This window comes from Lissotriton vulgaris, chromosome 6, assembly GCF_964263255.1.
Source record: "Lissotriton vulgaris chromosome 6, aLisVul1.2, whole genome shotgun sequence".
Classification (NCBI taxonomy): Eukaryota; Metazoa; Chordata; class Amphibia; order Caudata; family Salamandridae; genus Lissotriton; species Lissotriton vulgaris.
In genome coordinates, this window is record NC_141694.1 from 1,853,897,108 (window position 1) to 1,853,925,063 (window position 27,956).

The 27,956-nt window shown below is 49.0% G+C and overlaps 1 protein-coding gene across 2 annotated transcripts in view; it reads left to right on the forward strand.

The window, feature by feature from the left end:
- LOC147709654 (low density lipoprotein receptor adapter protein 1-like) overlaps positions 1–27,956 on the forward strand; it is a 313,839-nt gene that overhangs the window by 262,053 nt on the left and 23,830 nt on the right. For both annotated transcript variants that reach the window (XM_086928172.1, XM_086928173.1), the window contains exon 8: positions 18,754–18,800. In XM_086928172.1, coding sequence (XP_086784298.1) covers positions 18,754–18,800 — 47 coding nt within the window. The remainder of the gene's footprint in view (positions 1–18,753; positions 18,801–27,956) is intronic.

Here is a 27,956-nt window from a genome sequence, read left to right on the forward strand (position 1 = left end):
ACTGCGCAGCACTCTGTGGTGCACACTGAGCCCACAGCAGCTGTACATGCTTTGTCCTTTGCACTACACTGTATGGTGAACACTGCGCCCACAGCAGCTGCTTATGCTTTGTCCTCTGCACAGCTTTCTGAGCCCACTACAGCTGCTCATGCTTTGTCCTCTGCACAGCACTCTGTGGTGAACACGGAGACCACCGCAGCTGCTCGTGCTTTGTCCTCTGCACTACACTGTATGGTGAACACAGTGCCCCCAGCAGCTGCTTATGCTTTGTCTGTCTCTGCACAGCACTCTGTGGTAAACACTAACACCACAGCAGCAGTTCATGCTGTGTCCTCTGCACAGCACTCTAGTGGTCACTGAGCCCACGGCTGCTGCTCGTGCTTTGTCCTTCGCACAGCGTGGTGAACACTGAGACCACAGCAGCTGCTCGTGCTTTGCCCTCCGCACAGCACTCTGTGGTGAACACTGAACCCACAGCAGCTCCTCATGCTTTGCCCTCCTGCACAGCACTCTGTGGTGAACACTGAACCCACAGCAGCTCCTCATGCTTTGCCCTCCTGCACAGCACTCTGTGGTGAGCACTGAGACCACCGCAGCTGCTCGTGTTTTGTCATCCTCACATCATTCTTTGGTGAACACTGAGACCACAGCAGCTGCTCGTGCTTTGTCCTCTGCATAGCACTCTGGTGTGAACACTGAGACCACAGCACCTTCCTCTGCACTACACTGTGTGGTAAACACTGCGCCCACAGTAGCCGCTTTTGCAGGAGCGCTGGTCCTGATAGTAAAGTTGTTCGGATTTAGTATATAGCGGCAAGCGCTAAGAGGAGATTGTATGTAAAATTCACATAGATAAACACCCTCTGTGTAACAAGTGTTTATCTCCACAACACAATGAAGCCGACTGCTTAGCTTGTGCACAATTTCGATCGAAGAAGACACTTCGGATTCGACGAGCAGCGAGCAGACAATGCAGAAGCCAGCGCCTGACCCGGAAAATATCTTTGAAGACGACGAAGAGGTCGTCGAAGCTGAAGACTCAGATCAGCAGTCGGAGCAGGGGTCAGAACATGACTCCAACTACTTAGTCGACGAAGAAGAAGACATCGTCGAGGTAGGGGACGACGATCCAGGCATCGGAGCCGTCGAAGACGACTCCGGCGAGGACACTGGGCCAACCGTGAGTACGGAGCCCAGTACATTTACTGATAGAGGCTCAGGTCGAGGCAATGCCGGAAGGCCTTAGCCAAGATCATGACATCGATTCTATAGCCCCGCAATTCAGCCCGGCTAAGAATATATATAAGACAAGAGCCATCGGTGAAACATTACCATAGCTTGGTAAAATCGAAACCGAAAGTGATGGAACCAAAACAGAAACCGAAACTGATAGACTTTACAGTCTTCGGACCGAGAGGTGTGGATCCATCGGAGCCGACCAAAAAGAAAATGGTCGTCGACCCGGCTGGGTCGCATATAAGGGTTGTCGAGCAGAGAGCCAGTACACCCATGTCCACGCCTAAGCTAAAGGCCTTCGAACCAACGAGATCGATGTCGACACCAAGCAACAGAAACAAGGGACTCGAACAGAAGGCGGTTGTCGAACCGAAACAGAAAGTCGACAAACCAAGGCCGGTGCACACAAAGACACTCGAGCCGAAGGCAAGGATCGAACCGAAGGTGTCCGTCGAGCCGAGGCAGAAAAACATCGCTCCGAAGCAGCAAGCTCCGAAGACGACACAAGGCCAAAAAGTGGTTGTCGAGCAGACGAGAACAGTCGGATCAATAACAATTACGGCTCCGAAGAAGTTCATACAGACTAAAAAGACTGTTGAAACACAGAAGTCCCTCGGACCTATAAAATTCGGACTTCCAACACACATGAAGCCAAGAGCAGTCGAACCAACAACCGGAATCGAACCGACAGACAAAAAAGGCGAAAACGGGGCCCTCAACAGATGAACAGTCAAAACTGTATGTTGACCCCTATAATGGCAGAGTTTCCCTATATAAGAGGAAAATTAGACCAGACACTTATGCTGAGACCTATAAGATACCACTCAACAAAAAAAAAAGAGACACTTCTACATCTCCAATTCTCTTTGAGCCTATCCGACCACATGTGCAAGAGGCTTATACATATTCTCCCACACGCACAGATGAGGATGTGGACTATGAGGATAATGAACAGTACAATTATCCGGTGGACAATGACCAGGACAACCAGAATCAACCATGGTCTGACCCTGTAGATCCTGGAGACTCTCAGCCCATTCCAGACAATACTGCATACCCTGTTAAGACTTCGCCTACAGAGGACACAGCTGCTTTCAATGCATTGATAGAAAGAGCAGCATACAATCACCACATGGAGATGCATGCAGGCCCCATTGAGGAAGACTTCCTCTTTGACACTTTCAACACTTCTGAAAAATCAGTCAAAACATTACCAATGTTAAAAGGGGTGCTTAAACACACAGGGGACATATTTAAGGAAACAACCAGGGCACGGGTCATTAACCCCAGAATAGAGAGGAAATATAGGCCAGCACCAGTGGACCCTACATACATTAAGGGACAGCTGCCTTTAGACTCTTTGGTAGTATCCAATGCACGTAAACGTGCTAATTCTCAGACTACTGGCGAGGCTCCACCTCCAGACAAGGACTCTAAGATTCTGGAGGTTTCAGGCAAAAGGGTAGCTGCTCAAGCAGCTAACATATGGAGAATTTCAAACACACAAGCCCTGTTAGCCAGGTATGACAGGGCACACTATGACACACTAGAGAAAATTCTCCAGCATCTACCTGACCTTTATAAGGAACAGGCAGAGTTCCTAATACAAGAGGGAAAGCTAATATCTAACGCCTCCATCAAATATGCGCTAGATGCGGCAGACACAGCTGCCAGGGCTATCAATACCAGTGTCATGCTCAGAAGACATGCGTGGCTCCGCATCTCTGGGTTTAAGAATGAGGTTCAAAGCACTTTACTCAATCAACCTGTAAACCCTGATTATTTATTTGGTCCTGATGTGGACACAATATTAGACAAGATGAAGAAGGATACCGAGACAGCCAAGTCTATGGGAGCCTTGCAGTCACAACAATACAGAGGCGGCTCCTTTCGTCGCTCCGGCAACAGAGGAGCTGCAAGAGGAGGCTCAACACAGCAAATCTCATACAACAAAGGGAACACGCAAAACACCTACAAAAAGAACAGTAGAGGTGGATACCGTGGCAATAACAACAAGGGTAGAGGACGAGGGAATAACGCCACCAGATCCTCTACCAATACCAAACAGTGACTTCTTCTCACTACTCCCAGACCATGTAACACCGGTCGGGGGAAGATTACAGCAGTTCCTGCCAGTCTGGGAAAACATAACTACAGACAGGTGAGTGAGGCAAATTATCCAGCATGGCTATTGCCTAGAATTAACCTCCACACCACCCAACATACCTCCAAGACACCGTCCTATGTCCGCAGAACACCTACACTTATTGCAGCAAGAAGTCATCAGCATGCTACAAAAAGGGGCCATAGAACTAGTACCCTTAGAACACCAGTGTACAGGGGTGTACTCACTGTACTTCCTAATCCCCAAGAAGGACTGGTCTCTCAGACCAATTTTGGACCTCAGGCCCCTAAACCAATACATCTTATCAGAGCATTTCCACATGCTCACTCTACAGCAGGTATTACCACTGTTGCGTCAAGGAGACTTCCTCGCAACACTAGACCTCAAAGACTCATATTTCCATATACCGATACACCCGGCACACAGGAAATATCTCAGGTTTACAATACAAAATCAGCACTACCAATTCAAAGTCCTTCCTTTTGGGGTGACAACAGCCCCGAGGGTGTTCACCAAGTGCCTAGCGACAGTAGCTGCACATCTGAGAAGACAGCATATTCAGGTCTATCAATATCTGGACGACTGGCTAATACAAGCACAGTCAGCCCAGCAATGTGCCAGCCACATGTCACGCACTATTCACCTCCTGCACAGTTTAGGTTTCTCACTGAACTACCAAAAGTCCCATCTTCAGCCTGCCCACGTACAACAGTACCTGGGAGCGACGATAGAGACTCTGACAGCCAAATTCTGCCAGAATAAACAGCATTCAGACACTGATCCAAAGGTTCAGGCCCCAACACTCGCTCCCAGCCCGAGTGTTTATGCAACTGATAGGCATGATGGCCTCATGCATTTTCATAGTCCCTCACGTGAGACTACACATGCGTCCGCTGCAGGAGTGCCTAGCACGTCAGTATAACCAGGCTCAAGGACAATTGAACGACCTAGTGTTGGTGTCCAGTCGTGCGTACAACTCTCTGCATTGATGTAATCCACAAAACCTTTGCAAGGGACGACTGTTCCAAGAGCCTGTACCACAAATAGTGTTGACGACGGACGCAGCCCTGATAGGGTGGGGAGCCCATTTCCTCCACCACACAGTGCAGGGCTTATGGACCACGCAGCAAAAGAAAATGCACATCAACCTACTGGAGCTGATGGCAATTTTTATGGCAATGAAAGCGTTCAAAGTACATCTGTGCAACAAGACCTTGTTGATCCGGACGGACAACATGACTGCAATGTACTACCTACAGAAACAGGGAGGAACACACTCTCCACAGCTGTCACATCTAGCTCAGAGCGTGTGGAAGTGGGCCATTCAGAGAAACATTTCTCTCATGGCGGAACACCTCCCAGGCAGGGACAATCAAATAGCGGATCTGCTCAGCAGACACAGCCAACAGGTGCACGAGTGGGAGATTCATCCCACAGTGCTACAACCAGACTTCCAACAGTGGGGACAGCCAGAGATAGATCTGTTCGCCACAAAAGAAAACGCAAAATGCCATACTTCGCCGCAAGGTTCCCACACCCGCAGTCTCAGGGCAATGCGATATGGATGAACTGGTCAGGCAAATTTGCCTACGCTTTTCCACCAGCACCGTTGATACCGCTAGTGGCACGCAAACTGTACCAGCATTCAATGACACTAATCCTGGTTGCTCCAACATGGGCGAGGCAACCGGGGTACACCACGTTCCTAGAACTTTCCGTGGTGCCTCATCAAAGACTACGACTAACACCCAGTCTCTTAACGCAGAGCCATGAAGACATTCAGCACCCAGATCCGCAGCAGCTGAACCTTGCAATCTGGCTCCTGAAGTCCTAGAGTTTGGCTACCTAAACTTACCTCCTGACTGCATGAACATTATCAAGGAGGCAAGGAGACCTACGAAAAGAGCATGCTATGCGGCAAAGTGGAAACGTTTTGTTATTTATTGTAACAACAATGACATAAACCCACTAGAGGCATCAACTCAAAATATCATATGCTATCTTTTGCACCTACACAGCTGCAATCTAGCCCATACATCCATAAGGATACACTTAGCTGCCATAGCAGCTTACCTTCAGAACAGGCAGCACCTTTCGCTATTCAGAGTGCCTGCAATTAAAGCATTCATGGAGGGGCTCAAACGAGTGATCCCCCCCAAGACACCCACCTTCACCTGTCTGGAACCTAAAAGTTGTTTTAACCAGACTATTGGGACCACCTTTTGAACCTTTACACTCGTGTGAAATACAATTTTTAACATGGAAGGTGGCTTTTCTCGTAGCGATTACTTCGCTTAGAAGAGTTAGCGAGCTGCAAGCCCTAACTATTCAAGAGCCATTCATCCAAATTCACGCAAATAGGGTTGTGCTTAGGACAAACCCTAACTTCCACATCAATCAAACAATAGAACTGCCAGTGTTCTTCCCAAATCCACAGTCAGTACCTGAAAGGGCTTACACGCACTAGATGTTAAGAGGGCTCTCCTATATTACATAGACAGGAGAAAAGATTTCAGGAAGACAAAACAGTTGTTTGTTGCCTTTTGACCACAGCACAAAGGCAACCCCATTTCCAAAAATGGTTAAGCTAGATGGATAGTTAAGTGCATCCAAATATGTTACATTAAAGCTAAACGCACTTTAACAGTTCCCCCAAGAGCGCATTTCACACGCAAAATGGGGGCATCCATGGCTTTCCTAGGAAACATTCCTCTAGAGGAGATATGTAGAGCAGCCACATGGTCTACCATACATACATTTACCAAACACTACTGCGTAGATGTACACTCCAAGCGACTGTAGGACAGGCTGTTCTCAAAACTCTTTTTCAGACTGCTGCAGCTGGTACGGGCAACCACAGCTAGGAAAGAGACTGCTATACATTCTATGCACAGATATGAATTCAGCAGCCCACATGCCTCGAACGGAATATGCTACTTACCAGTATGCATCTGTTCTTGGCATGTAGGGCTGCTGACATTCATATCGCCCACCCTCCTCCCCGGTGCCTGTCGCAGCTGTAGCATTTACTATTACTTTCTAGCATGGACATCACTTACTGTATCATACTCCATCTCTGCCACAATGGCGAAAAATAATCTGAGGATGGAGAGGATGCCCATGGGCACTGTAGTCCAGGGGAGGAGCCACCTATCTCGTGATACTTAGAAGACTCTTCCAGGACAACAATGTGCAATCATCCGGACCCAACACTAGGCGGCGATCTATGCACAGATATGAATGTCAGCAGCCCTACATGCCAAGAACAGATGCATACTGGTAAGTAGCATATTCCTTAAATCTGTTTTAAACATGGTCACACCTACCTGTTAGATTTCGGAGCTGTATTCAATGCTCCTAGGGCTGGCTATCTCTGATTAGGTAACGCTCTAGCTTGCAGCTACAAAGGCGCTAGAGCCTCCCCACATCGTCACGCTCACTCTGCCTCATTAGGAGCCGATGACGTGACCGCACAGCGGACGCACCGCTGGCGTGCCTAAGGCAAGCCCGTCTGCACCTGACCGGGACCTTGGGCCAGGAACCCTGCTGGTTCCAATAATTTAAGGCTCTGCTACACACGCGAATAATCCACATTTGTAAAGTGCACAATCACCCGTAAGGATCTCTAGGCTCTGGGGGCTGTCGGGAAGATTAAGCAAGCTATTGCCCAGAGTCACATGGTGCTGGGCTAATCCGGTGCCGGGGATCGAACCGTGATCCCCAGATTCCGGAGTCAGTCGCCCTAGCCGCGGCGCCACACCTCTTCCGCTCAGCTCATATACCTCAAAGGAGAACCCAAAAGGCAAGGGCAAACACTCCATAAGTTGTGAGCACTATCCTTTACAGTGTCCTAGCTGTAATTATAGAATTTGCTCTCCTTTACGTAGGTCTGACCTCTTAGTGGAGGAAAGGGAACTCAAAATGTTCTTACTCAATTGTCGCTCCCTCCCCAAACACGCTGTGGAGATCCACATCCTACTGGAAGAGGAAAAACCTGATATCCTATTCCTCATGGAAACTTGGTTAGACAAAGACTTGGATTATGCCATTATACAAACACTCCCACCTCACTATACGATACAGAGGCAAGACTGAGATGTCAGTCAGGGAGGGGGCATTGCCATTATTTATAAGGATTTTTTTAAATGCCTCATCTTGAATAATCCCATTCCCAATTATGAAAGTATCTTGTTTTCCATTTGGGTATCTCATGTTACTACCCTTTCGGGCATTTTACTTTACCACCCCCTCAGGCCCTGTTAGTCCATTTTGTCAAGCTATGCCTGAAATCATAGCTAATTTGGCAAGTTTCCTGCTTAATTTTACGGTATTGGGAGATTTTAACATACGTTTTGATAATGCTCATCTCCCCCAAATAGCAGACTTTGTTTCAGGGTCAACACACAATAGAAGTCATCTATTGGACCCCATTTTTTCTAATATTCAATCTCTGATTGCCTTTCAACTTATTCCATTAGCCTGGTCCGATCACCTCCTGCTCCCATTCACGTAGACTAGGCAGGAAATAAGTCCTCCGGCCAGGGAAATAAATAAACTTATTCGGACCTGGTCTACACTTCCATGGAGCGCATGGGAGAATTAATTGGAAATCACAAGACCTATACCCCATCCTAATCCTATAACTGCCAATGATACTTTCAATAGTTGGTTAGAATCCTCGCTAAACACTATGCTCCCAAAAAAAGAGGTACAGATAAAAACTGGTACTATGAGAAATCCCTGGTACTCCTTGGGACTCTGGAAGCTTAAGCAAGAATGCAAAGTATTGGAAAGGAAGTGGAGAAAAGACTTCTCATCTAGCAATAAAGCCAAATATAGAGAAGCTATTAAACATTAGAAATTAGAAATAAAATCTACACAAATCTGCTATTATTAAGAGAAAATAGCATTGGTTGTAAATTCTCTGTACGAAATCTTCTTGATCGCTAAATCAGTTCTGACTCCTTCTGTCCCCTCACTGATCGCAGATAACCCTCAATCCCGTTGTAATCAGCTAGCTGAATTCTTCTCAGCTAAGATACAAACTATAAGTCCTTCCCTCTGGAAAGTGACAAGCAGCTGGTACCTCAAACTGATCTAATAAAGGAACAGGTCCTCCTGAAGGAATTCCCCCACTGAATCTGAAATCCTTATTAGAAATTTTAACCCATCTTAAATCTGGTTCACCTTCTGACCCAGCCCCGCCTACTATTCTTTATAAGATCAGTAAGACCATTTCTTCAGTCTTAGTTGACCTGATTAATGCCTCCTTTCTCACAGGAATTGTGCCTCCCTTGGGAAAACGGGCGATGGTTAAGGCTCTGCTAAAGAAGCCCAATTTAGATCTGGAAGATTGGGCGAACTATCGACCTATCTTCCTGCTTCCTGGCGTAAGTAAAATTGCAGAGAAACATGTAAATTCTTCCCTATCGGGCTTCTTGGAAAATAATTACTTGCTCCACTCCTCACAAACAGGTTTCAGATCACTGAGGGGCACTGAGACTGCTCTCCTGTTGGTAGTGGAGTGGAGGAAACCAGGAAAATTCTGGACAACGGAGGCTGTGCTGCAATTATTTTATGAGATCTAAGCCCAGCCTTCGATACAATCAACCACTTGCTCCTGATTAGCAGACTTCGAGATGTTGGAGTTAAAGGAATTGATTGAGTGTAGGCAGATGCACAGCTTGATTGCTTGAATTGTTATATCTTTGATTAGTTATGATCAAAATTTAGTTGTGCTCAGTAAGGAGGCGTCGAGGGCCCACGACGTCTAAATAACAAATTTATCAGTGAAACCAGAGGAACTCTGGTGTCATCCCTTATCGGAGTTAAAGGAATGGCACTGAAATGGCTGCAGTCTTTTTTTTTTTAGAAGACTGAGTATTTTCAGTTTTTGAGGAAGACCGTATCTCCAAACAAGTACCTCTTACTTGCGGAGTTCCACAGGGATCTGCATTGAGCCCCACTCTGTTCAACGTCTACCTGAGTTTCCTGGCACATATAGTCACCACATTTGGGGTGCAGATTGCCACCTAAGCAGACGATACTCAGCTAGTCGTATCACTGAACAAAAATGATTACTCAGGAGGGGCCCTCACATGCTGTCTAGAAAAAGTGGACAGCTGGATGGACACCTATTTGAAGCTCAATGGAGCTAAAACGGAAATTATGCTCCTTGGCAATGCGGCCCCCCTCAATATAGGTTCCTGGTGGCCCAACAGTCTAGGTCCCCCCCACCCCCACTCCGAAAAAGTCTATAAAAAGCTTAGGAGTCGTACTAGATGCCAACCTAGATTTTAAGGAACAGGTGCGGAAAGTGGCAGGCACCTGCTACGGCCTTCTGCGGATGATCAGGAAAATTCTCCCCCTTCTACCTTTTTTGGCCAGAAGACTGTTTGTACAAGCATTAATCCTGTAGAGACTGGATTATGCGAATGCTATTTATTTTGGAGCTCCACTGTCCACCACAAAAATACTACAGACGGTCCAAAATTGTGCAGCTCGGCCGCTTTTAAATGTTCCTAAACGATTTTCAGCCAAACCTGCTTTAGCCTCATTACACTGGCTTCCTATCCAGGAGAGGATTCAATTTAAAGCTATGTGCAATGCACATAAAGTACTGGCGGGAAAATGATCCCTGTTGATTCAGGCCATGATTCTTCCTTACCAGCCTAAAAGAGTCCTAAGATCAGAGGGTAAAACTTTTTAACAGTCCCAAAAATCAAACGAACAAGAAGTGGAGGCCGCCTGTTTTCATATAGTGTTGCCAAGTTTTGGAATCTTACCCCCTTCACATCCGCTCTCAATAGGCAGAACTATAGCGAGAGGTTGGCACCGCGAGTAAGACAGAGATTCACTGCCCCCTTCACGCTGTCTCTTCATACGAGCACCCGAGGGAAATATATTAACTCGCCGCGCCTCGCACGAACACAGTTTAGGGAAGCTCGGAAGCATTTGAGCCGAGTGATTCCCCCTGAGGCAGCTTCACGAGTTACACACAAGTTTTCCAGTCCAAAGACCAGTATCCATCATAGAGCTAAGAAGTTTCACACCATCTGAAGACGAGAATTTCTACCACCAGTCCTCCTTGCTAAACACCCACCCCGATGAAGACCTCTGGTACAAGAAGCGCCACACAGAAGGTCGAAACGCGTTGGTTACAGTGTTCCGAGAGGAAAGCCTAAAGAACCCAGGATACATTTATGCCCAGAACTTTTTGGTAGCACAGAGCCCACTTTGTAAGGCTCCAATCTGGGTTCAAAGTTTGAGGCGACCTCTCATTGGCTTATAAAATATTAGTGTATTGCGAGGACCTTAATGAGAGGAATCCCCGTATCACTACCTAAAAAAGGAGTAGGACTATTCTATGCCTGTATAATTGCACACTTCAATGTATACAAATTGTACAGTCATTTGTTTTGTGGAAATTGTATAGTTATTCCTTTTGAGAAGTGTATAGATGCCAGTTGAATGCAATTGTGGTTTATATGTTTTGAGTTTTGACTTTTTTCCTGTATATATTTTACACACCACTCCGAGTAACAGGCTTTGTCTCCAGTAAGTCCTGCACACGGATAACATGTCTTGGTGAAAAAAAAAATATTTGTTTGATGTGCATTTAATTGCAAACCAGGGATAAATAAAAAATCCATCTGGTACAAAATAATTTTGGTATCCATGGTGTCATAGGTATTATGTTTTGAATATACTCCATCTAATTACCAGCACTTTCGTAAACAGTTAAAAACCTTTCTCTTTCCCTGATATGTTATGAATCTGGTTTAGCTTACTCTTTAGCACTGGGATGCCTTCGGGTAACCAGGCGCTTTACAAGTGCTTCCTCATTCATTCATTAATTATCTGTCTCTGCATAGCACTTTCTGGTGAACACTGAGACCACAGCAGCTGCTCCTGGTTTGTCTGTCTCTGCACAGCACTCTGTGATGAACACTGAGACAACAGCAGCTGCTCATGGTTTGATTTCTGCACAGCACTCTGTGGTGAGCACAGCAGCTGCTTGTGATTTGTCCTCTGCAAATCATTGTACGGCGAACACAGACCACAGCAGCTGCTCGTGCTTTGTCCTCCTCACAGCACTCTGTGGTGAACACTGAGACCCCAGCAGCTGCTCGTGCTTTGTCCTCCGTACAGCACTATGTGGTGAACGCTGAGACCCCAGCAGATGTACATGCTTTTTCCATCCCTGCACACGTAGATTGGTTGAACACTGAGGCTACAAACGCTACCTGTGCTTTGTCTTGTTCACAGTACTGCGTAGTTCAGTGAACACTGAAGCTGTAGGAATCTGCCATACTCTGCCTGTCTCCACACCGCATCACCGAGTCTTAACACTGACCGTGTAGGAGTTGTCTGCGTGCTATCCATCTCCCCATCGCAGCACAGAGCGCCTGTATGAATCACCTTTGTAGCCTGCACCTCCTCACAGCAGACCAGAGCATCTGAACACAGCCTGTAGGAGTCGCCTGTATAGTGTTCTCAACAGAGCAGTACCGAGTGTCTGAATACTCAACCTGCAGGAGTCACCCATATTCCGTCTGTCTCCCCTTGGGAGCAACAGGCACTGGCGGCCTGTGAGGTGCTCGTCTAGCCTGCATCTTCCCCACACCAGCGTATCTCCTGTAGTGAGACTGTAGGAGCCGCCCGTTCAGTGTCCTCCGCACAGCAACATGGTTAAGATGGACAGCGAAGCCCAGAGTGGCGCCTGCATAGAGGTGGGTGGGCCACTGAAAGCTCAAGCCAGACGTCTCACTGAGGCTGAGCTTGACCCTCAATCTAAAATCCAACCGTTCTTTAATGCGGCCTCTGCCTGCACATGCGCACTGGCCTCCTGCACTTAGAATTAAATACGTACGTAGGCAGTGACCTTTGAAGTAAAAAAAGAGAAGTGTGTGCCCATCCAGTAGCTGAATTGCACAGTGTGAAACCAGATGGCCTGGGAGCCACCGCTTTCCGCTTGACCAAATTGTGTGATCCTAGGCAAATAATTATTTTTACCAAGCCTTCTTTTTCTTCAGTATTACATATAAGAGTCCCTTGAAATATGTAAGTTGAGGATGTGTGCTGTTCAAAAATCTCTGGTTCGTTTTTTTAGACTATAATGTTGCTGCATGTATTATAAGAATGTAGGCCGCATATAGGGTACATGTGGTAATGGAATTATCTCTTAGTTTCGTTTTGTTTCACAAAGCTTTATTCGATCATTGTGAACAGATCATAAAAGCAAAGGAATACATGTAAAAAATATCCACATCAATAAATATTCATATATACATTAGTTAAAACATTATTAAATAAATCTTGCTGTGCTCCAATTAAAACCTTGAAAATCAATTATAATCGAAAAAACTGCCCATAATATGGTTACAGGGTGCTCTATCTTAGTTCATTAATGGCATTGTCATCCTGATGGGGGTAGACCTAAGTGAATGTGTTATATCCTGCGGTGAACTGCGCGCTATATAAGAATGTATGACTATGACTATATGTATGCTGTTACATGTTCTTTTCTGTGTGAATTTGCAAGTGATACATTTTGAAATAATTTATTCTATTATTGGCTACTTTACTGGAGTCACATTTGTGCTTAACCTTTATTGAGGTGCTCATTTGCTTTCATTTTGGTGATGATTTGTAGGCGTTTTGCTTATTGGGGTCATTTATGTGCTCAACTATGTTGAGGTGCTCCAGTTTGTTTTCATTCTTAGTGATGATGAGCTAGAGTGATGCTCAATTTTGATGTTTATTTCTGTTATGAACCACTTATAGTGCTCTATTGTTAGAGGTGTTCATGTGCTTGCTATTAGAAGCCATAGGGGCTCAATTTTATTGTCATTTCAGATGAACCACTTATAGTGCTCTATGGTTAGAAAAGTTCATCTATTTACTGTCAGGAGCCGCAGGGCTCAGTTTTATTGCTGATTTTCTGTTACTTACTGTGAGGAGCTGCATGGGCTCAGTTTTATTCTATTGATAGAGAAGTTGTGCATTTTCTGTGAAGAGCCGTTTTGTCTTGAACCACTTTTACTGTGCTCTATGTTTAGAGGAGTTCATGTATTTACTTTGAGGAGTTGGGCTCATTTTATTGTGCTTTATTTTGGAGGAATCGAAAATATTCGAATTTGAGGAATTGATATTTCATTTTCCATCTACGGTACTGAGCCATACTGTACCTTTGCTCATTTGTATTGAGATGTTCAGTTTTCATTTCATTTAAGCTTACATTCTTTTGTTAGCTTACGGTGCTTGTACAATTTTTGTGCCTGCGCCCCTTTGATATTACCTCTTCTTTCCATCTTGTTGAAGAGGGTGTTTATTTCTGGTGCATATATGTTCTTTCTTCTGCCTTTCTGCTTCTGCCATCTGTTTCATATTATCCATTTTTTTCAATCAAAGGAGGGAGGTGTGTTATATCCTGCTCTTCCTCTCTCTTTGTCCCTCCTTAGTGTTAGTGTCTGCTTGTCTATGTCATGTCTCTGTGATGTCATCCAGGATTCTGCCTGTTGCTGTTCAAGGGATTTATCAGTTACCTGGAGGCTGAGCAGGAAGTTATCTGCTCCCGGTGGAGTTACATTCCTACCTGAATGCTGTACCTTCTATCTAATCTCAAGAATAAATATACTACATGAACATTACAACAAGGACCCTTCATCTTTATTTTACTGAATTTAACAGAATGTTTCTAAGTTAATGTAAAGAGCTATTACTTGTAATAAATGCTTCTCAGTGCAGTGATATCATCTTTTGTATAAGGGTGAAATGCTTCTGCGAGTTAAAGAAATACACTGTTTTAATTTTGCAGGCACTACCATGTTTGACATTGTATTTGTTGTGTTATTTACATGCCAAATATTGTAATGGCCTTGCTTGTACACAGGCTCTTAGAGCCGTGCCAGACCCTTGGTGCAATTCTGGTTCAGCTCTTCTGCTAATTTGTTGGTCCGCCCATCTCAGCTACTGAGATTTCATTCATGGTTTGGTTGTAGCTCGGTTTCTTCCTCAGAGTGGAGGTTTTTGATCTGTAATCCTGAGGTGTGGATGCTGATGGGCTCTGCGGTTGCCGTTCTCTGCTAATCTTTCTTCCTTCCTCCCTGTTTTGGTTTTAGCTCAGTTTCTTCCTCGGAGTGGAGGTTGTTGATCTGTAATCCTGAGGTGTGGATGCTGATGGGCTCTGCGGTTGCTGTTCTCTGCTAATCTTTCTTCCTTCCTCCCTGGTTTGGTTGTAGCTCAGTTTCCTCCTTGGAGTGGAGGTTGTTGATCTGTAATCCTGAAATGTGTATACCAATGGGCTCTGAGGTTGCTGTTCTCTGCTAATATTTCTTCATTAATGGTTTGGTTGTAGCTCAGTTTACTCCTCGGAGTGGAGGTTGTTGGTCTGTAATCCTGAGGTGTGGATACTGATGGGCTCTGAGGATGCTGTTGTCTGCTAATCTTTCTTCCTTCCTCCCTGTTTTGGTCGTAGCTCAGTTTCCTCCTCGGAGTGGAGGTTGTTGATCTGTAATCCTGAGGTGTGGATGCTGATGGGCTCTGCGGTTGCTGTTCTCTGCTAATCTTTCTTCCTTCCTCCCTGTTTTGGTTTTAGCTCAGTTTCTTCCTCGGAGTGGAGGTTGTTGATCTGTAATCCTGAGGTGTGGATGCTGATGGGCTCTGCGGTTGCTGTTCTCTGCTAATCTTTCTTCCTTCCTCCCTGGTTTGGTTGTAGCTCAGTTTCCTCCTTGGAGTGGAGGTTGTTGATCTGTAATCCTGAAATGTGTATACCGATGGGCTCTGAGGTTGCTGTTCTCTGCTAATATTTCTTCATTAATGGTTTGGTTGTAGCTCAGTTTACTCCTCGGAGTGGAGGTTGTTGGTCTGTAATCCTGAGGTGTGGATACTGATGGGCTCTGAGGATGCTGTTGTCTGCTAATCTTTCTTCCTTCCTCCCTGTTTTGGTCGTAGCTCAGTTTCCTCCTCGGAGTGGAGGTTGTTGATCTGTAATCCTGAGGTGTGGATGCTGATGGGCTCTGAGGATGCTGTTCTCTGCTAATCTTTCTTCCTTCCTCCCTGTTTTGGTTTTAGCTCAGTTTCTTCCTCGGAGTGGAGGTTGTTGATCTGTAATCCTGAGGTGTGGATGCTGATGGGCTTGGAGGTTGCTGTTCTCTGCTAATCTTTCTTCCTTCCTCCCTGTTTTGGTCGTAGCTCAGTTTCCTCCTTGGAGTGGAGGTTGTTGATCTGTAATCCTGAAATGTGTATACCGATGGGCTCTGAGGTTGCTGTTCTCTGCTAATATTTCTTCATTAATGGTTTGGTTGTAGCTCAGTTTCTTCCTCGGAGTGGAGGTTGTTGATCTGTAATCCTGAGGTGTGGATGTTGATGGGCTCGGAGGTTGCTGTTCTCTGCTAATCTTTCTTCCTTACTCCCTGTTTTGGTCGTAGCTCAGTTTCCTCCTTGGAGTGGAGGTTGTTGATCTGTAATCCTGAGGTGTGTATACCGATGGGATCTGAGGTTGCTGTTCTCTGCTAATCTTTCTTCATTCATGGTTTGGTTGTAGCTCAGTTTCCTCCTTGGAGTGGAGGTTGTTGATCTGTAATCCTGAGTTGTGGATGCTGATGGGCTCTGAGGATGCTGTTCTCTGCTAATCTTTCTTCATTCATGGTTTGGTCGTAGCTCAGTTTCCTCCTTGGAGTGGAGGTTGTTGATCTGTAATCCTGAGGTGTGGATGCTGATGGGCTCTGAGCTTGCTGTTCTCTGCTAATCTTTCTTCCTTCCTCCCTGTTTTGGTTTTAGCTCAGTTTCCTCCTCGGAGTGGAGGTTGTTGACCTGTAATCCTGAGTTGTGGATGTTGATGGGCTCTGAGGTTGCTGTTCTCTGCTAATCCTCCTTCCTCCCTGTTTTGGTTGTAGGTCGGTTTCCTCCTTGGAGTGGAGGTTGTTGATCTGTAATCCTGAGGTGTGGATACTGATGGGCTCTGAGGTTGCTGTTGTCGGCTAATCTTTCTTCATTCCTCCCTGTTTTGGTCGTAGCTCTGTTTCCTCCTCGGAGTGGAGGTTGTTGACCTGTAATCCTGAGTTGTGGATACTGATGGGCTCTGAGGATGCTGTTCTCTGCTAATCTTTCTTCATTCATGGTTTGGTCGTAGCTCAGTTTCCGCCTTGGAGTGGAGGTTGTTGATCTGTAATCCTGAGGTGTGGATGCTGATGGGCTCTGAGGTTGCTGTTCTCTGCTAATCTTTCTTCTTTCATGGTTTGGTCGTAGCTCAGTTTCCTCTTTGGAGTGGAGGTTGTTGATCTGTAATCCTGAGGTGTGGATACTGATGGGCTCTGAGGATGCTGGTCTCTGCTAATATTTCTTCATTAATGGTTTGGTTGTAGCTCAGTTTCTTCCTCGGAGTGGAGGTTGTTGATCTGTAATCCTGAGGTGTGGATGTTGATGGGCTCTGAGGTTGCTGTTCTCTGCTAATCTTTCTTCATTCATGGTTTGGTTGTAGCTCAGTTTCCTCCTTGGAGTGGAGGTTGTTGATCTGTAATCCTGAGGTGTGGATGCTGATGGGCTCTGAGGTTGCTGTTCTCTGCTAATCTTTCTTCCTTCCTCCCTGTTTTGGTTTTAGTTCAGTTTCTTCCTCGGAGTGGAGGTTGTTGGTCTGTAATCCTGAGGTGTGGATGCTGATGGGCTCTGAGGATGCTGTTGTCTGCTAATCTTTCTTCCTTCCTCCCTGTTTTGGTTGTAGCTCAGTTTCCTCCTTGGAGTGGAGGTTGTTGATCTGTAATCCTGAGGTGTGGATGCTGATGGGCTCTGAGGTTGCTGTTCTCTGCTAATCTTTCTTCATTCATGGTTTGGTCGTAGCTCAGTTTCCTCCTTGGAGTGGAGGTTGTTGGTCTGTAATCCTGAGTTGTGGATGCTGATGGGCTCTGAGGTTGCTGTTCTCTGCTAATCTTCCTTCCTCCCTGTTTTGGTTGTAGCTCGGTTTCCTCCTCGGAGTGGAGGTTGTTGATCTGTAATCCTGTGGTGTGGATACCGATGGGCTCTGAGGTTGCTGTTGTCTGCTAATCTTTCTTCATTCCTCCCTATTTCAGTTGTAGTTCAGTTCTTCCTCGGAGTGGAGGTTGTTGATATGTAATCCTGGGGTGTGGATACTGATGGGCTCTGGGGTTGCTGTTCTCTGCTAATCTTTCTTCATTCCTCCCTGTTTTGGTTGTAGCTCAGTGTCCTCCTCGGAGTGGAGGTTGTTGGTCTGAGGCTGTAATCCTGGGGTGTGGATACCGATGGGCTCTGAGGTTGTTATTCTTGTGCTATTCTTTCTTCATTACTCCCTGTTTCAGTTGTAGTTCAGTTTCTTCCTCGGAGTGGAGGTTGTTGATCTGTAATCCTGGGGTGTGGATACTGATGGGCTCTGAGGATGCTGTTCTCTGCTAATCTTTCTTCATTCCTCCCTGTTTTGGTCGTAGCTCTGTTTCCTCCTTGGAGTGGAGGTTGTTGACCTGTAATCCTGAGGTGTGGATACCGATGGGCTCTGAGGATGCTGTTCTCTGCTAATCTTTCTTCATTCCTCCCTGTTTTGGTCGTAGCTCAGTTTCCTCCTCGGAGTAGAGGTTGTTGGACTGTAATCCTGAGGTGTGGATGCTGATGGGCTCTGAGGTTGCTGTTGTCGGCTAATCGTTCTTCATTTATGGTTTGGTTGTAGCTCGGTTTTCTCCTCGGAGTGGAGGTTGTTGATCTGTAATCCTGAGGTGTGGATACTGATGGGCTCTGAGGTTGCTGTTCTCTGCCAATCTTTCTTCATTCATGGTTTGGTCGTCGCTCAGTTTCCTCCTTGGAGTGGAGGTTGTTGATCTGTAATCCTGGGGTGTGGATACTGATGGGCTCTGGGGTTGCTGTTCTCTGCTAATCTTTCTTCATTCATGGTTTGGTCGTAGCTCAGTTTCCTCCTCGGAGTGGAGGTTGTTGGTCTGTAATCCTGAGGTGTGTATACCGATGGACTCTGAGGTTGCTGTTCTCTGCTAATCTTTCTTCATTCATGGTTTGGTCGTAGCTCAGTTTCCTCCTCGGAATGGAGGTTGTTGGTTTGTGGCTGTAATCCTGGGGTGTGGATACCGATGGGCTCTGAGGTTGTTATTCTTGTGCTAATCTTTCTTCATTCCTCCCTGTTGTTGTTGTAGCTCAGTTTACTCCTCGGAGTGGAGGTTGTTGGTCTGTAATCCTGAGGTGTGGATGCTGATGGGCTCTGAGGTTGTTGTTCTCTGCTAATCTTTCTTCATTCATGGTTTGGTCGTAGCTGAGTTTCCTGCTCGGAGTGGAGGTTGTTGGTCTGTAATCCTGAGGTGTGGATGCTGATGGGCTCTGAGGATGCTGTTCTCTACTAATCTTTCTTCATTCATTTCTCCCTGTTTCTGCTGCAGGAGGAGGACGATGAGGAAGAGGAGGACCTTGACGAAGCGTTTTCCAGGTAGGGCATTTGTCCTTCACGCCCGTCCCTTTTCAAGGTCTGTAGCTTGATGCAGAGCTGTAAGCTGGCACACTTGGCCCTTGCTAGATCCCAAAGTCCCTCAGAGATGGATGTAGTCCTTAGGACACTAGCGTGTAGCCGAACGATTGAGGGTCACATCTGGCACGATGATTCATCACCATCAGAACTGGCTTTTGAATTCCCTGAGTTCACTGGATCCGAGGTACATGTAGTACCAGTGTCTGGCCACTAACAAAAAGAAGGGGCCATTCTAACCCCCCCCTCTGGCCGCCTCCAACAAGCACTCCGGCGTCCATACTGCCTTGTTTATTCAGAGCAGTCCAAGCGAGCGTATTTGCGCCATTGTTCATGATCAATCAATCAGAGCATTTGTAACGCGCACTACTCACCCGCAAGGGTCTCAAGGCGCTGGGAGGGGGGCGGCCGGGGAAGGGGTGCTGCTACTGCTCGAATAGCCAGGTCTTCAGTAGCCTCCTGAAGGTTAGTAGGTCCTGGGTCTGCGGTAGGAGGATGGGTAGGGTGTTCCACATTTTGGCGGCGAGGTGGGAGAACGATCAGCCGCCAGTGGTCGCTCTTCGGATGCGGGGATGGTAGCGAGGTCGGCGGAGGGTAGCTGTCGGTTCGGGGTGTAGCAGGTGAGTTGTCTGTTGAGGTATAACGGTCCGGTGTTGTGGAATGCTTTGTGTGCATGGGTGAGGAGCTTGAAGGTGATCCTCTTGAGGATCAGGCGTGCATAGGCGTTCTGTATGCGTTGTAGTCGTTTCAGGAGTTTGGCTGAGGCTCCTGCGTAGAGGGCGTTTCCGTACTCCAGCTGGCTGCTGACGAGTGCCTGGGTGATCGTTCTTCTGGTTTCGGTGGGCATCCACCTGTAGATCTTGCGGAGCATGTGGAGGGTGTTGAAGCAGGACGACGAAGACTGCGTGGACTTGATTGGTCATGGAGAGTGTTGAGTCGAGGATGAACCCCAGATTGTGTGCGTGGTCGTTGGGCGTCGGTGCTGCTCCCAGTGCAGTCGGCCACCAGGAGTCGTCCCAGGCCGACGGGGTGGGGCTGAGGATGAGGACTTCTGTCCTGACCGAGTTCAGTTTCAGACGGCTGTTCTTCATCCACTCTGCCACAGCTTTCATTCCTTTATGGAGGTTGGATTTGGCGGTGAGGGGGTTCTTGGTGAGGGAGAGGATCAGCTGGGTGTCGTCGGCATTGGAGATGATGTTGAGGTCGTGCAGCCGGGCGACGTGAGCGAGCGGTGCCATGTAGACGTGGAACAATGTCGGCTGAGGGATGACCCTTTGGGTACGCCGCAGATGATCTCGGTGGCTTTGGATTGGAAAGGGGGAGGCAGACGCTCTGGGTTCTGCCGGTGAGGAAGTAGGTGGTCCATTCCAGAGCCTTATCTCAGATCCCTGCGTCATGGAGGCGTGTGCGCATGGTGCAGTGGCAGACAGTGTCGAAGGCGTCTGATAGGTCCAGGAGAATGCTGCGGTGCTGTGGTTGCTGCGGAACCCGGACTGGGACGGGTCCAGGATGCTGTACTCGTCGAGGTAGCGGGTCAGTTGTCTGTTGACTGTCTTCTCGATGACCTTTGCTGGGAATGGGAGCAGGGAGATGGGTCGGAAGTTCTTGAGGTCCTTTGGGTCAGCCTTGGGTTTTTTGAGTAAGGCGTTGATCTCGGCGTGCTTCCTGCTCTCCGGGAAGGTCGCGGTCTCAAAGGAGATGTTGATGGTCTTTCGGAGATGGGGTGCGATGGTGGCGCTAGCTTTGTTGAAGATGTGGTGTGGGCATGGGTCTGACGGAGAGCCGGAGTGGATCGTGTTCATGATTTTGATGGTGTCGTCATTGTTTATGTTGGTCCAGGTGAGCAGGGGATCGATGTGGGTGGTGGCCGTGAGGTCGGAGGACTCGGTGGCTGTCGGGGGGGGTCAGTTTGTTGAAGCTGTCGTGGATGTCTGCAATCTTGCGATGGAAGAAGGTGGCCAGGGCGTCGCACAGGTCTTGCAATGGTGGGATGTCGTTGGTGTTGGAGGTGGGGTTGGAGAGTTCCTTCATGATGTTGAAGAGCTCTTTGCTGTTGTTCGCGTTGTTGTCTAGGTATGAGGTGATGGTGTCTGCGGACGGCGTTCTTGTGGGCTGCGTAACTGTCCGGTGTCTGTTCGTGGTGCCATTTCTTCTTTAGTTTCCGGCAGGCTTGCTTGGAGGCCTTGGAGGTCCATGGTGAACCAGCTGGGTTTCTTGTTGGTGTGTCTGTTGGAGGGTTTTTTGATCGGTCGAGGGTGTTGGCGCAGTCGTTGGTTTATTGTCTGAGGTTGCGGTCGGCGGTGTCGGTGGGGTCGGCGGGTGGGCTTTGGGCGAGAGTGGTGTTTAGCTGGTCTTCGGTGACTTTGCTCCAGCAGTGGCGGGGGATCTGTTGAGTGCGGTGGTGCGTGGTGGGTTTCCGGAAGGTGAAGTGGATGCACCGGTGGTCGGTCCAGTGGAGTTTGGTGGTGTGGCTGAAGGAGACGTGAGAGCTTGCGGAGAAGATGGGGTCAAGTGTGTGGCCGGCAGAGTGGGTGGGTGTTGTGACGAGCTGTCTGAGTCTGAGGTTGGCGATCAGGGTGGTGGAGTTGGTGTCGTTGTTGTTCTCGAGGTAGAAGTTCAGGTCCCCGAGGAGGATGTAGTCTGTGTAGGCATGGGCATACGGGGGCAAGCAAGGAGAAAAGGGCACCAGCGGGGGCAAGGTGGGGGGCACAGAAAGCAAGGGGACACAGAGACCAAGGGAGGCAATAGGAAACAGTAATCAGCGAGTAACAGGTACAAAATAGCACAACTCAATCAAATAATTACAAGTACAAATAACAGAGTTCAGACAGAGGGCCTACGGCGGTGGCAGAGAGCAGGGAGACACGTGCACACAGGTGGTGCTGTGCGGCCTGGGGGAGCGACCTACCTGCAGCAGGGTCAAGGGTCGCTAACAAACGTTTACAAAGAGCGACATCAGGAATCTGGTGTTGAGATGAAGTGAAGAGGGTATTGTAACTCACACAGCTGCCTGATGGCAATTGGAGGGGAGAGACGCATGATGTGTAGTGCGATTCAGAAAAACGGTGTCAGCGTGGGCATATAATAAATATCAGGGGCATTTCAATGGGGGCCTGTGGGGCTGTTTCTACTGGGTCCCTGCGCTCTTTGGAGCAGCGCAGTGCTACTGAAAAGATGTTTAATAATGAAAAATGCAGGCTGTGCACCTTTGAGTGCAAACTAGAGTGGTGCCTGCAAAGAGGTTGCGTGCGCAGTAGCCTGCCCACAAGGTGGCGCTCTCATCCTTTGAACAGCCGCCCTGCATCGTTTTAGGGAGTGTTTCCGTTGGGTAATTTACATACTGAAATGCCGTGTTTTCTTTATTTCCTGTTGCCTTCTTAATTTTAAAGGACGGTGAGGAAGTGTCTGTGCAGGGTCTGTTTCTGTGCTTCTTTCCCCCACCGTGGACCCTCTGCAGCATCGAGCGCGCTTACTCCTCCCTCCGATGTTACCCATTTGCAGGCGTGCATGTATTGCGTTACCTCTTTGTAATGTACACACATACAGTCATTGATTCGTACAAGAAACAGCAACAACAAAACCTCGTTTTAAACCGAAGCACGGCGCGGCGAGCCTCTCACGCCAGCAGCCCTAGTCCATGCAGTGCTCTGTGATACCCGCGCCAGCCACAAGGTGGTGCAATAACGCCATGAACCGGCGCAGGTTATGATGATGCCGTTTATGGGGCCAGTTTTTGATAGCCTGGCCTGCACCAATGGTGACTCCAAAATAGACTTGTATTTTCTCAATTGATCAGCAAACTGAATTGTAAGAATGAGGGGAAGCAGCGTAGATGATGAAACAAGAGGAACGTTTATTCTTCAGTTTCAAGTAGAGTCATAGGTCACAGGTATTTTAAGAAGTAGGGATGCAGCCCCACCGGGTGCAGCCCAGCTGCTCATCCCACACACTCCAGCTGACATGCACTCCACCAGACACACATGAACACACCGACATCACACTCACTCTGGCTGAACAGCAGCCACAGAACACACAGGAAGAAATACACGGCGATAGGGGCAGGCTACCACAGAAACTTTATTGTGTACGCCCGGTTGATAGTAATAATTATTTTTATCACATTAAATACACTTCTTTCCCTCTTGCAGGATCCACCCTATTATTTAATGAAAGGGTGATGTGGTTTAAAAGAATGCAAAAACAACAGTTGATGGACAGAATGCAGAACAATGTCATACTTTCACCCCAGTACAGAGATCTGAGCCTAAATCCATTGTTTTTTTGCTCACCACGCCATTCCAGTTTGAACCCAGCCATATGCAAATCAGTCTTGACCCTGTGCCCAATGGGAACAGTCCAGCCCACACTGCCAAGCCAGGTCCTCCCTGCAACCTAGGAGTGGTTTCGGGCTTTCAGCCCTCATCAGCCAGGATAGCTTGACTCCAGCGGCATGGAGAGCACAGGACTCGCGTCTGAGCATACCCGTCAGGGCACAAGTCGTAAAAAAAGAAGTGGGGGGGACGCGGTCACTGGAAGTGACGTCACAACAGGAAGTGACATCACGGAAGATGCCCAGCTCCTCATCCCAGAGAGGCCAAAGAGTGAAGTCCAGCTGTTTGGCAGGGGGTAAGGCGTCCCCCCTATAAAGTAAGTGGGGGGACGCCGTCCACCTGCGTGGTACCTCGACTCAAGCCCTGATACCCGTCCCACTCGGGGTGACAAATGCAAAAACAACAGTTGATGGACAGAATGCAGAACAATGTTATACATTCACACCAGTACCAAGATCTGGGCCTAAATCCAGGGAAGCCAAGGGAAGGCATGGCTTGGCAGTTCAGGCTGGACTGTTCCCACGAGGCATAGGGTCATGACTGATTTGCATATGGCCATGTCTGAACTGGGGTGGCTTGGTGAGCAAAATAATAATGGTTTAAACCCAGATCTGTGACTGGGGGGTGAATGTTTTGCCATTGTGCAACGTTCCGTCCATCACCTTGTGTGTTTTGTGGTTTAAAAGAAGTCATTAAAGCAAGGTTATTTTGTGTCGATCTTTGTGGGATCTCTCTATCCACTCGCCCTCTCACTGTGGCATCGTTCCTACAACTAGCTCTCTCGCTATGGAATCCCTCTACCCTCCTGTCCCTTCCACTACAGGATCGCTCTTCCTGCTAGCCTCCCCGCTACTGAAGCCCTCTACTACAAGCTCTCTCGCTATGAAATTCACTAGCCCTTCCTCTACAGGATAGCACTTCCTGCTAGCCTCCAGGCTCTGAAGACCTCTCGCTATAGGGTCGCCTTTCTATTTCACTATAGGATAGCTCTCCCTGCTAGCCTCCTGGCTGCTGAAACCCTCTACCACTAGTCCTCTTGCTATGGAATCTCTCTTCCCAATCACTGTCCTGTTATGGGTTTCTCTTCGTGCTATCCCTACCACTATAGGATCTCCCTACCCACCCACCCACTCGCTGTCCTCTAATATGGGCTCTCTTTGTAGTTGCCCTGCTGCAATGGGATCTCTCGAGCCACTGTCCTCTAGGCTCTGGTGTATATGTGCTCCCTGGCCTCTCACTATAGGGCCTCTCTACCCACAAGCACTCCTGCTATGGGCGCACCCTGCCCACTAGCACCCTTCCTATGGTATATGTCCAACCCGCTAACTTTCCTGTTGTGGGATCTTTTCGCCTTCATGTCTTCCACTTTCAGATACATCTCCTCACTAGCATGTCCTCGTTGGGATACATCTCCCCACTAGTCCTTCCACTATGGAACTCTATACCCTCTAGCCACAGCGCTTGGGATTTCTCTATTTACTAGGCCACCTGCTGTGCCGCTATCTCTCCTGCTGTGGCATCTTTCTGACCACTAGCCTTGCTATGGAATCCCTCTACCGCTAGCCCTTCCTCTACAGGATATCCCTCCTAATAGCCTCCCAGCTTTTGGATCCCACTACCACCAGCTCACCCAGTATGGAATCTCTCGACCCACTCACTCTCCTGTTATGGGATATCTCTTCATGGGAGCCCTGCCCCTGTGCTCTCCACCCACTCTCCTCTCTGCTCTGGTATGTATCTGCTCTCCGGCCCTCCCACTCTCGAATCACTGTACCCAGTAACATTCCCACTGTGGGATCGCTGTACCCAGTAACATTCCCACTGTGGGATCGCTGTACCCAGTAACCTTCCCACTGTGGGATCGCTGTACCAAATAGCCCCCCCAGTGTGGGATAATAATAATGATAATAATATTAATTCCCATTTGTAAAGCACAAACTCATCAGGGTTTCAAGGTGCTGGGGCCATCGGATAGATTAAGTGAGCTATTTCCCAGAGTCAATCAATCAATCATCGCATTTATATAGCACACTACTTACCCAGAGGGTCTCAAGGCGCTGGGGGAGGGGGATCTGCTACTGTTCGAACAACCAGGTCTTGAGTTGCTTCCTGAAGGCGAGGTGGTCCTGGGTCAGGCGGAGGTGGGTGGGGAGGGAGTTCCATGTCTTGGCGGCGAGGTAGGAGAAGGACCGCCCCCCTGTAGTGGCTCTACGGATGCGGGGGATTGCGGCGAGGGCGTGGCTGGTCGATCGAAGCTGGCGTTTGGGAGCGTAGAAGTTGAGGCGGCTATTGAGGTATCCTGGGCCTTGGCTGTGTAGGGCTTTGTGTGCGTGGGTGAGAAGACGGAAGGTGATTCTCTTGTTGACCGGGAGCCAATGCAGATCTCTCAGGTGTCCGGAGATGTGGCTGTGACGGGGGATGTCCAGGATGAGTCGTGCTGAGGCGTTCTGGATCCGCTGGAGTCTCTTCTGGAGTTTGGCAGTGGTTCCGGCGTAGAGGGTGTTGCCGTAGTCCAGACGGCTGGTGACGAGGGCCTGGGTGACCGTCTTCCTGGTCTCGGTGGGGACCCACCGGAAGATCTTACGTAGCATGCGCAGGATGTTGAAGCACGACGAGGAGACGGCGTTGACTTGTCTGGTCATGGAGAGGGAAGAGTCCAGGATGAAGCCCAGGTTGCGTGCATGGTCTGTTGGTTTGGGTGCGCTGCCTAGGGCGGGGGGCCACGAGGAGTCGTCCCAAGCGGCGGGTGAGGATCCCAGGATGAGGAATTCCGTCTTATCTGAGTTCAGTTTCAGGCGGCTGTTCTTCATCCATTCGGCTACCTCTTTCATCCCTTCGTGAAGGTTGGCTCTGGCGGTGGCGGGGTCGTTGGTAAGGGAGAGGATCAGCTGGGTGTCGTCGGCGTAGGAGATGATGATGAGGTTGTGCTGGCGTGCGATGTCTGCGAGGGGGCTCATGTAGATGTTGAAGAGGGTTGGACTGAGCGAGGAGCCTTGAGGGATGCCGCAGATGACTTCGGTGGCTTCAGATCTGAACGGAGGGAGGCGGACTCTCTGTGTCCTTCCGGCGAGGAAGGAGATGATCCACTCCAGTGCCTTCTCCTGGACTCCGACGTTGCTGAGGCGTTGTACTAGGGTACGATGGCAGACAGTGTCGAAGGCCGCGGAGAGGTCAAGGAGGATGAGGGCCGCTGTTTCTCCGTTGTCGAGCAGCGCTCAGATGTCATCGGTGACTGCGATCAGGGCGGTCTTGGTGCTGTGGTTGGCCCGGAAGCCAGACTGCGAGGGGTCGAGGGATCCGTTCGTCTCGAGGAAGGCGGCCAGCTGCTTGTTGACGGTCTTCTCGATGACTTTTGCAGGAAACGGGAGCAGCGAGATGGGGCGGTAGTTTTTGAGGTCGGTGGGGTCAGCCGATGGCTTCTTGAGAAGAGCGCGGAGTTCGGCGTGCTTCCAGCTCTCCGGGAAGGTAGCTGTGTCGAAGGAGGTGTTGATGATGTCACGCAGGTGGGGTGCGATGATAGCGTCGGCCTTGTTGAAGACGTGGTGAGGGCAGGGGTCGGTCGGAGATCCGGAGTGGATGGAGTTCATCGCGCGGACGGTGTCTTCGGTGCTGATCGGAGTCCAGGCGCGGAGGGTGGTGGTGGGGGGCAGTGATTCGGTCGTGGTGTTCGTCGGTTGAGTGCTGAAGCTGTTGTGTATGTCCACGATCTTGTTGTGGAAGTAGGAGGTGAGGGAGTTGCAGAGGTCTTGCGAAGGGGTGATGTTGTTTCCGGCGTTGGAGTTGGAGAGCTCTTTGACGATGTTGAAGAGTTCTTTGCTGTTGTGTGCGTTGTTGTCCAGTCGTTCCTTGAATGCAGTTTTCTTGGTGGCGCGGATGAGTTGGTGGTGTTTTCGGGTGGCGAGCTTGAGGGCAGTCATGTTGTCCGATGTTGGGTCTCTGCGCCAGGTTCTCTCGAGGGCTCGGCAGTTCTTCTTGGAGCTCTTGAGTTCGTCGGTGAACCATGGGGCTTTCTTGCTACCGGGTCTGCTGGGCGGGGTCCTCAGGGGGGCGAGCTCGTCTGCGCAGTCGCTGATCCACTTCGTGAGGTTGGTGGCCGCCTGGCTAGGGTTCGTTGTGCTGGTGGGAGGGTTCATGCTCAGGGAGGACGCGAGCTGGTCGGCTGTGATCTTGTTCCAGTTCCTGCGTGCAGCCTGTTGCTGGTGGTGGTGGATCGTGGTCCTTGCGAAGCTGAAGTGGACGCAGCTGGGGTCCGTCCAGTGGAGTCCGGTGACATAGCTGAAGGCGATGTCCTTGCTGGATGAGAAGACCGGGTCGAGTGTGTGTCCGGCGTAGTGGGTGGGGGTGGTCACCAGTTGCTTGAGTCCCAGGTTGGCGAGGTTGTCCAGCAGGGTGGTGGTGTTGCGGTCGTTGTTGTTCTCCAGGTGGAAGTTGAGGTCCCCTAGGAGGATGTAGTCAGCGGAGCAGAGGGCGTGTGGGCTGATTAAGTCGGCGATGTCTTCGTTGAAATGTGTGCGTTATCCAGGGGGTCTGTAGATGAGGGTGCCTCTGAGGGTGGTCTTGGGGTTGATGTGGATTCGGAAGTGCAGGTGCTCGGCGGTTGCGAGGGTGTCATCGGTGTTGGTCGTGATGCGGATGGTGTTCCTGTGGACGATGGCGATGCCTCCTCCGGTGTGGGTGATGCGGTCCCTTCGGATGATCTTGTAGCCGTCTGGGATGGCGATGGCGATGTCAGGCGCTGAGGAGGCGTTCATCCAGGTTTCCGCGAAGAAGGCGACGTCTGGGGCTGTGG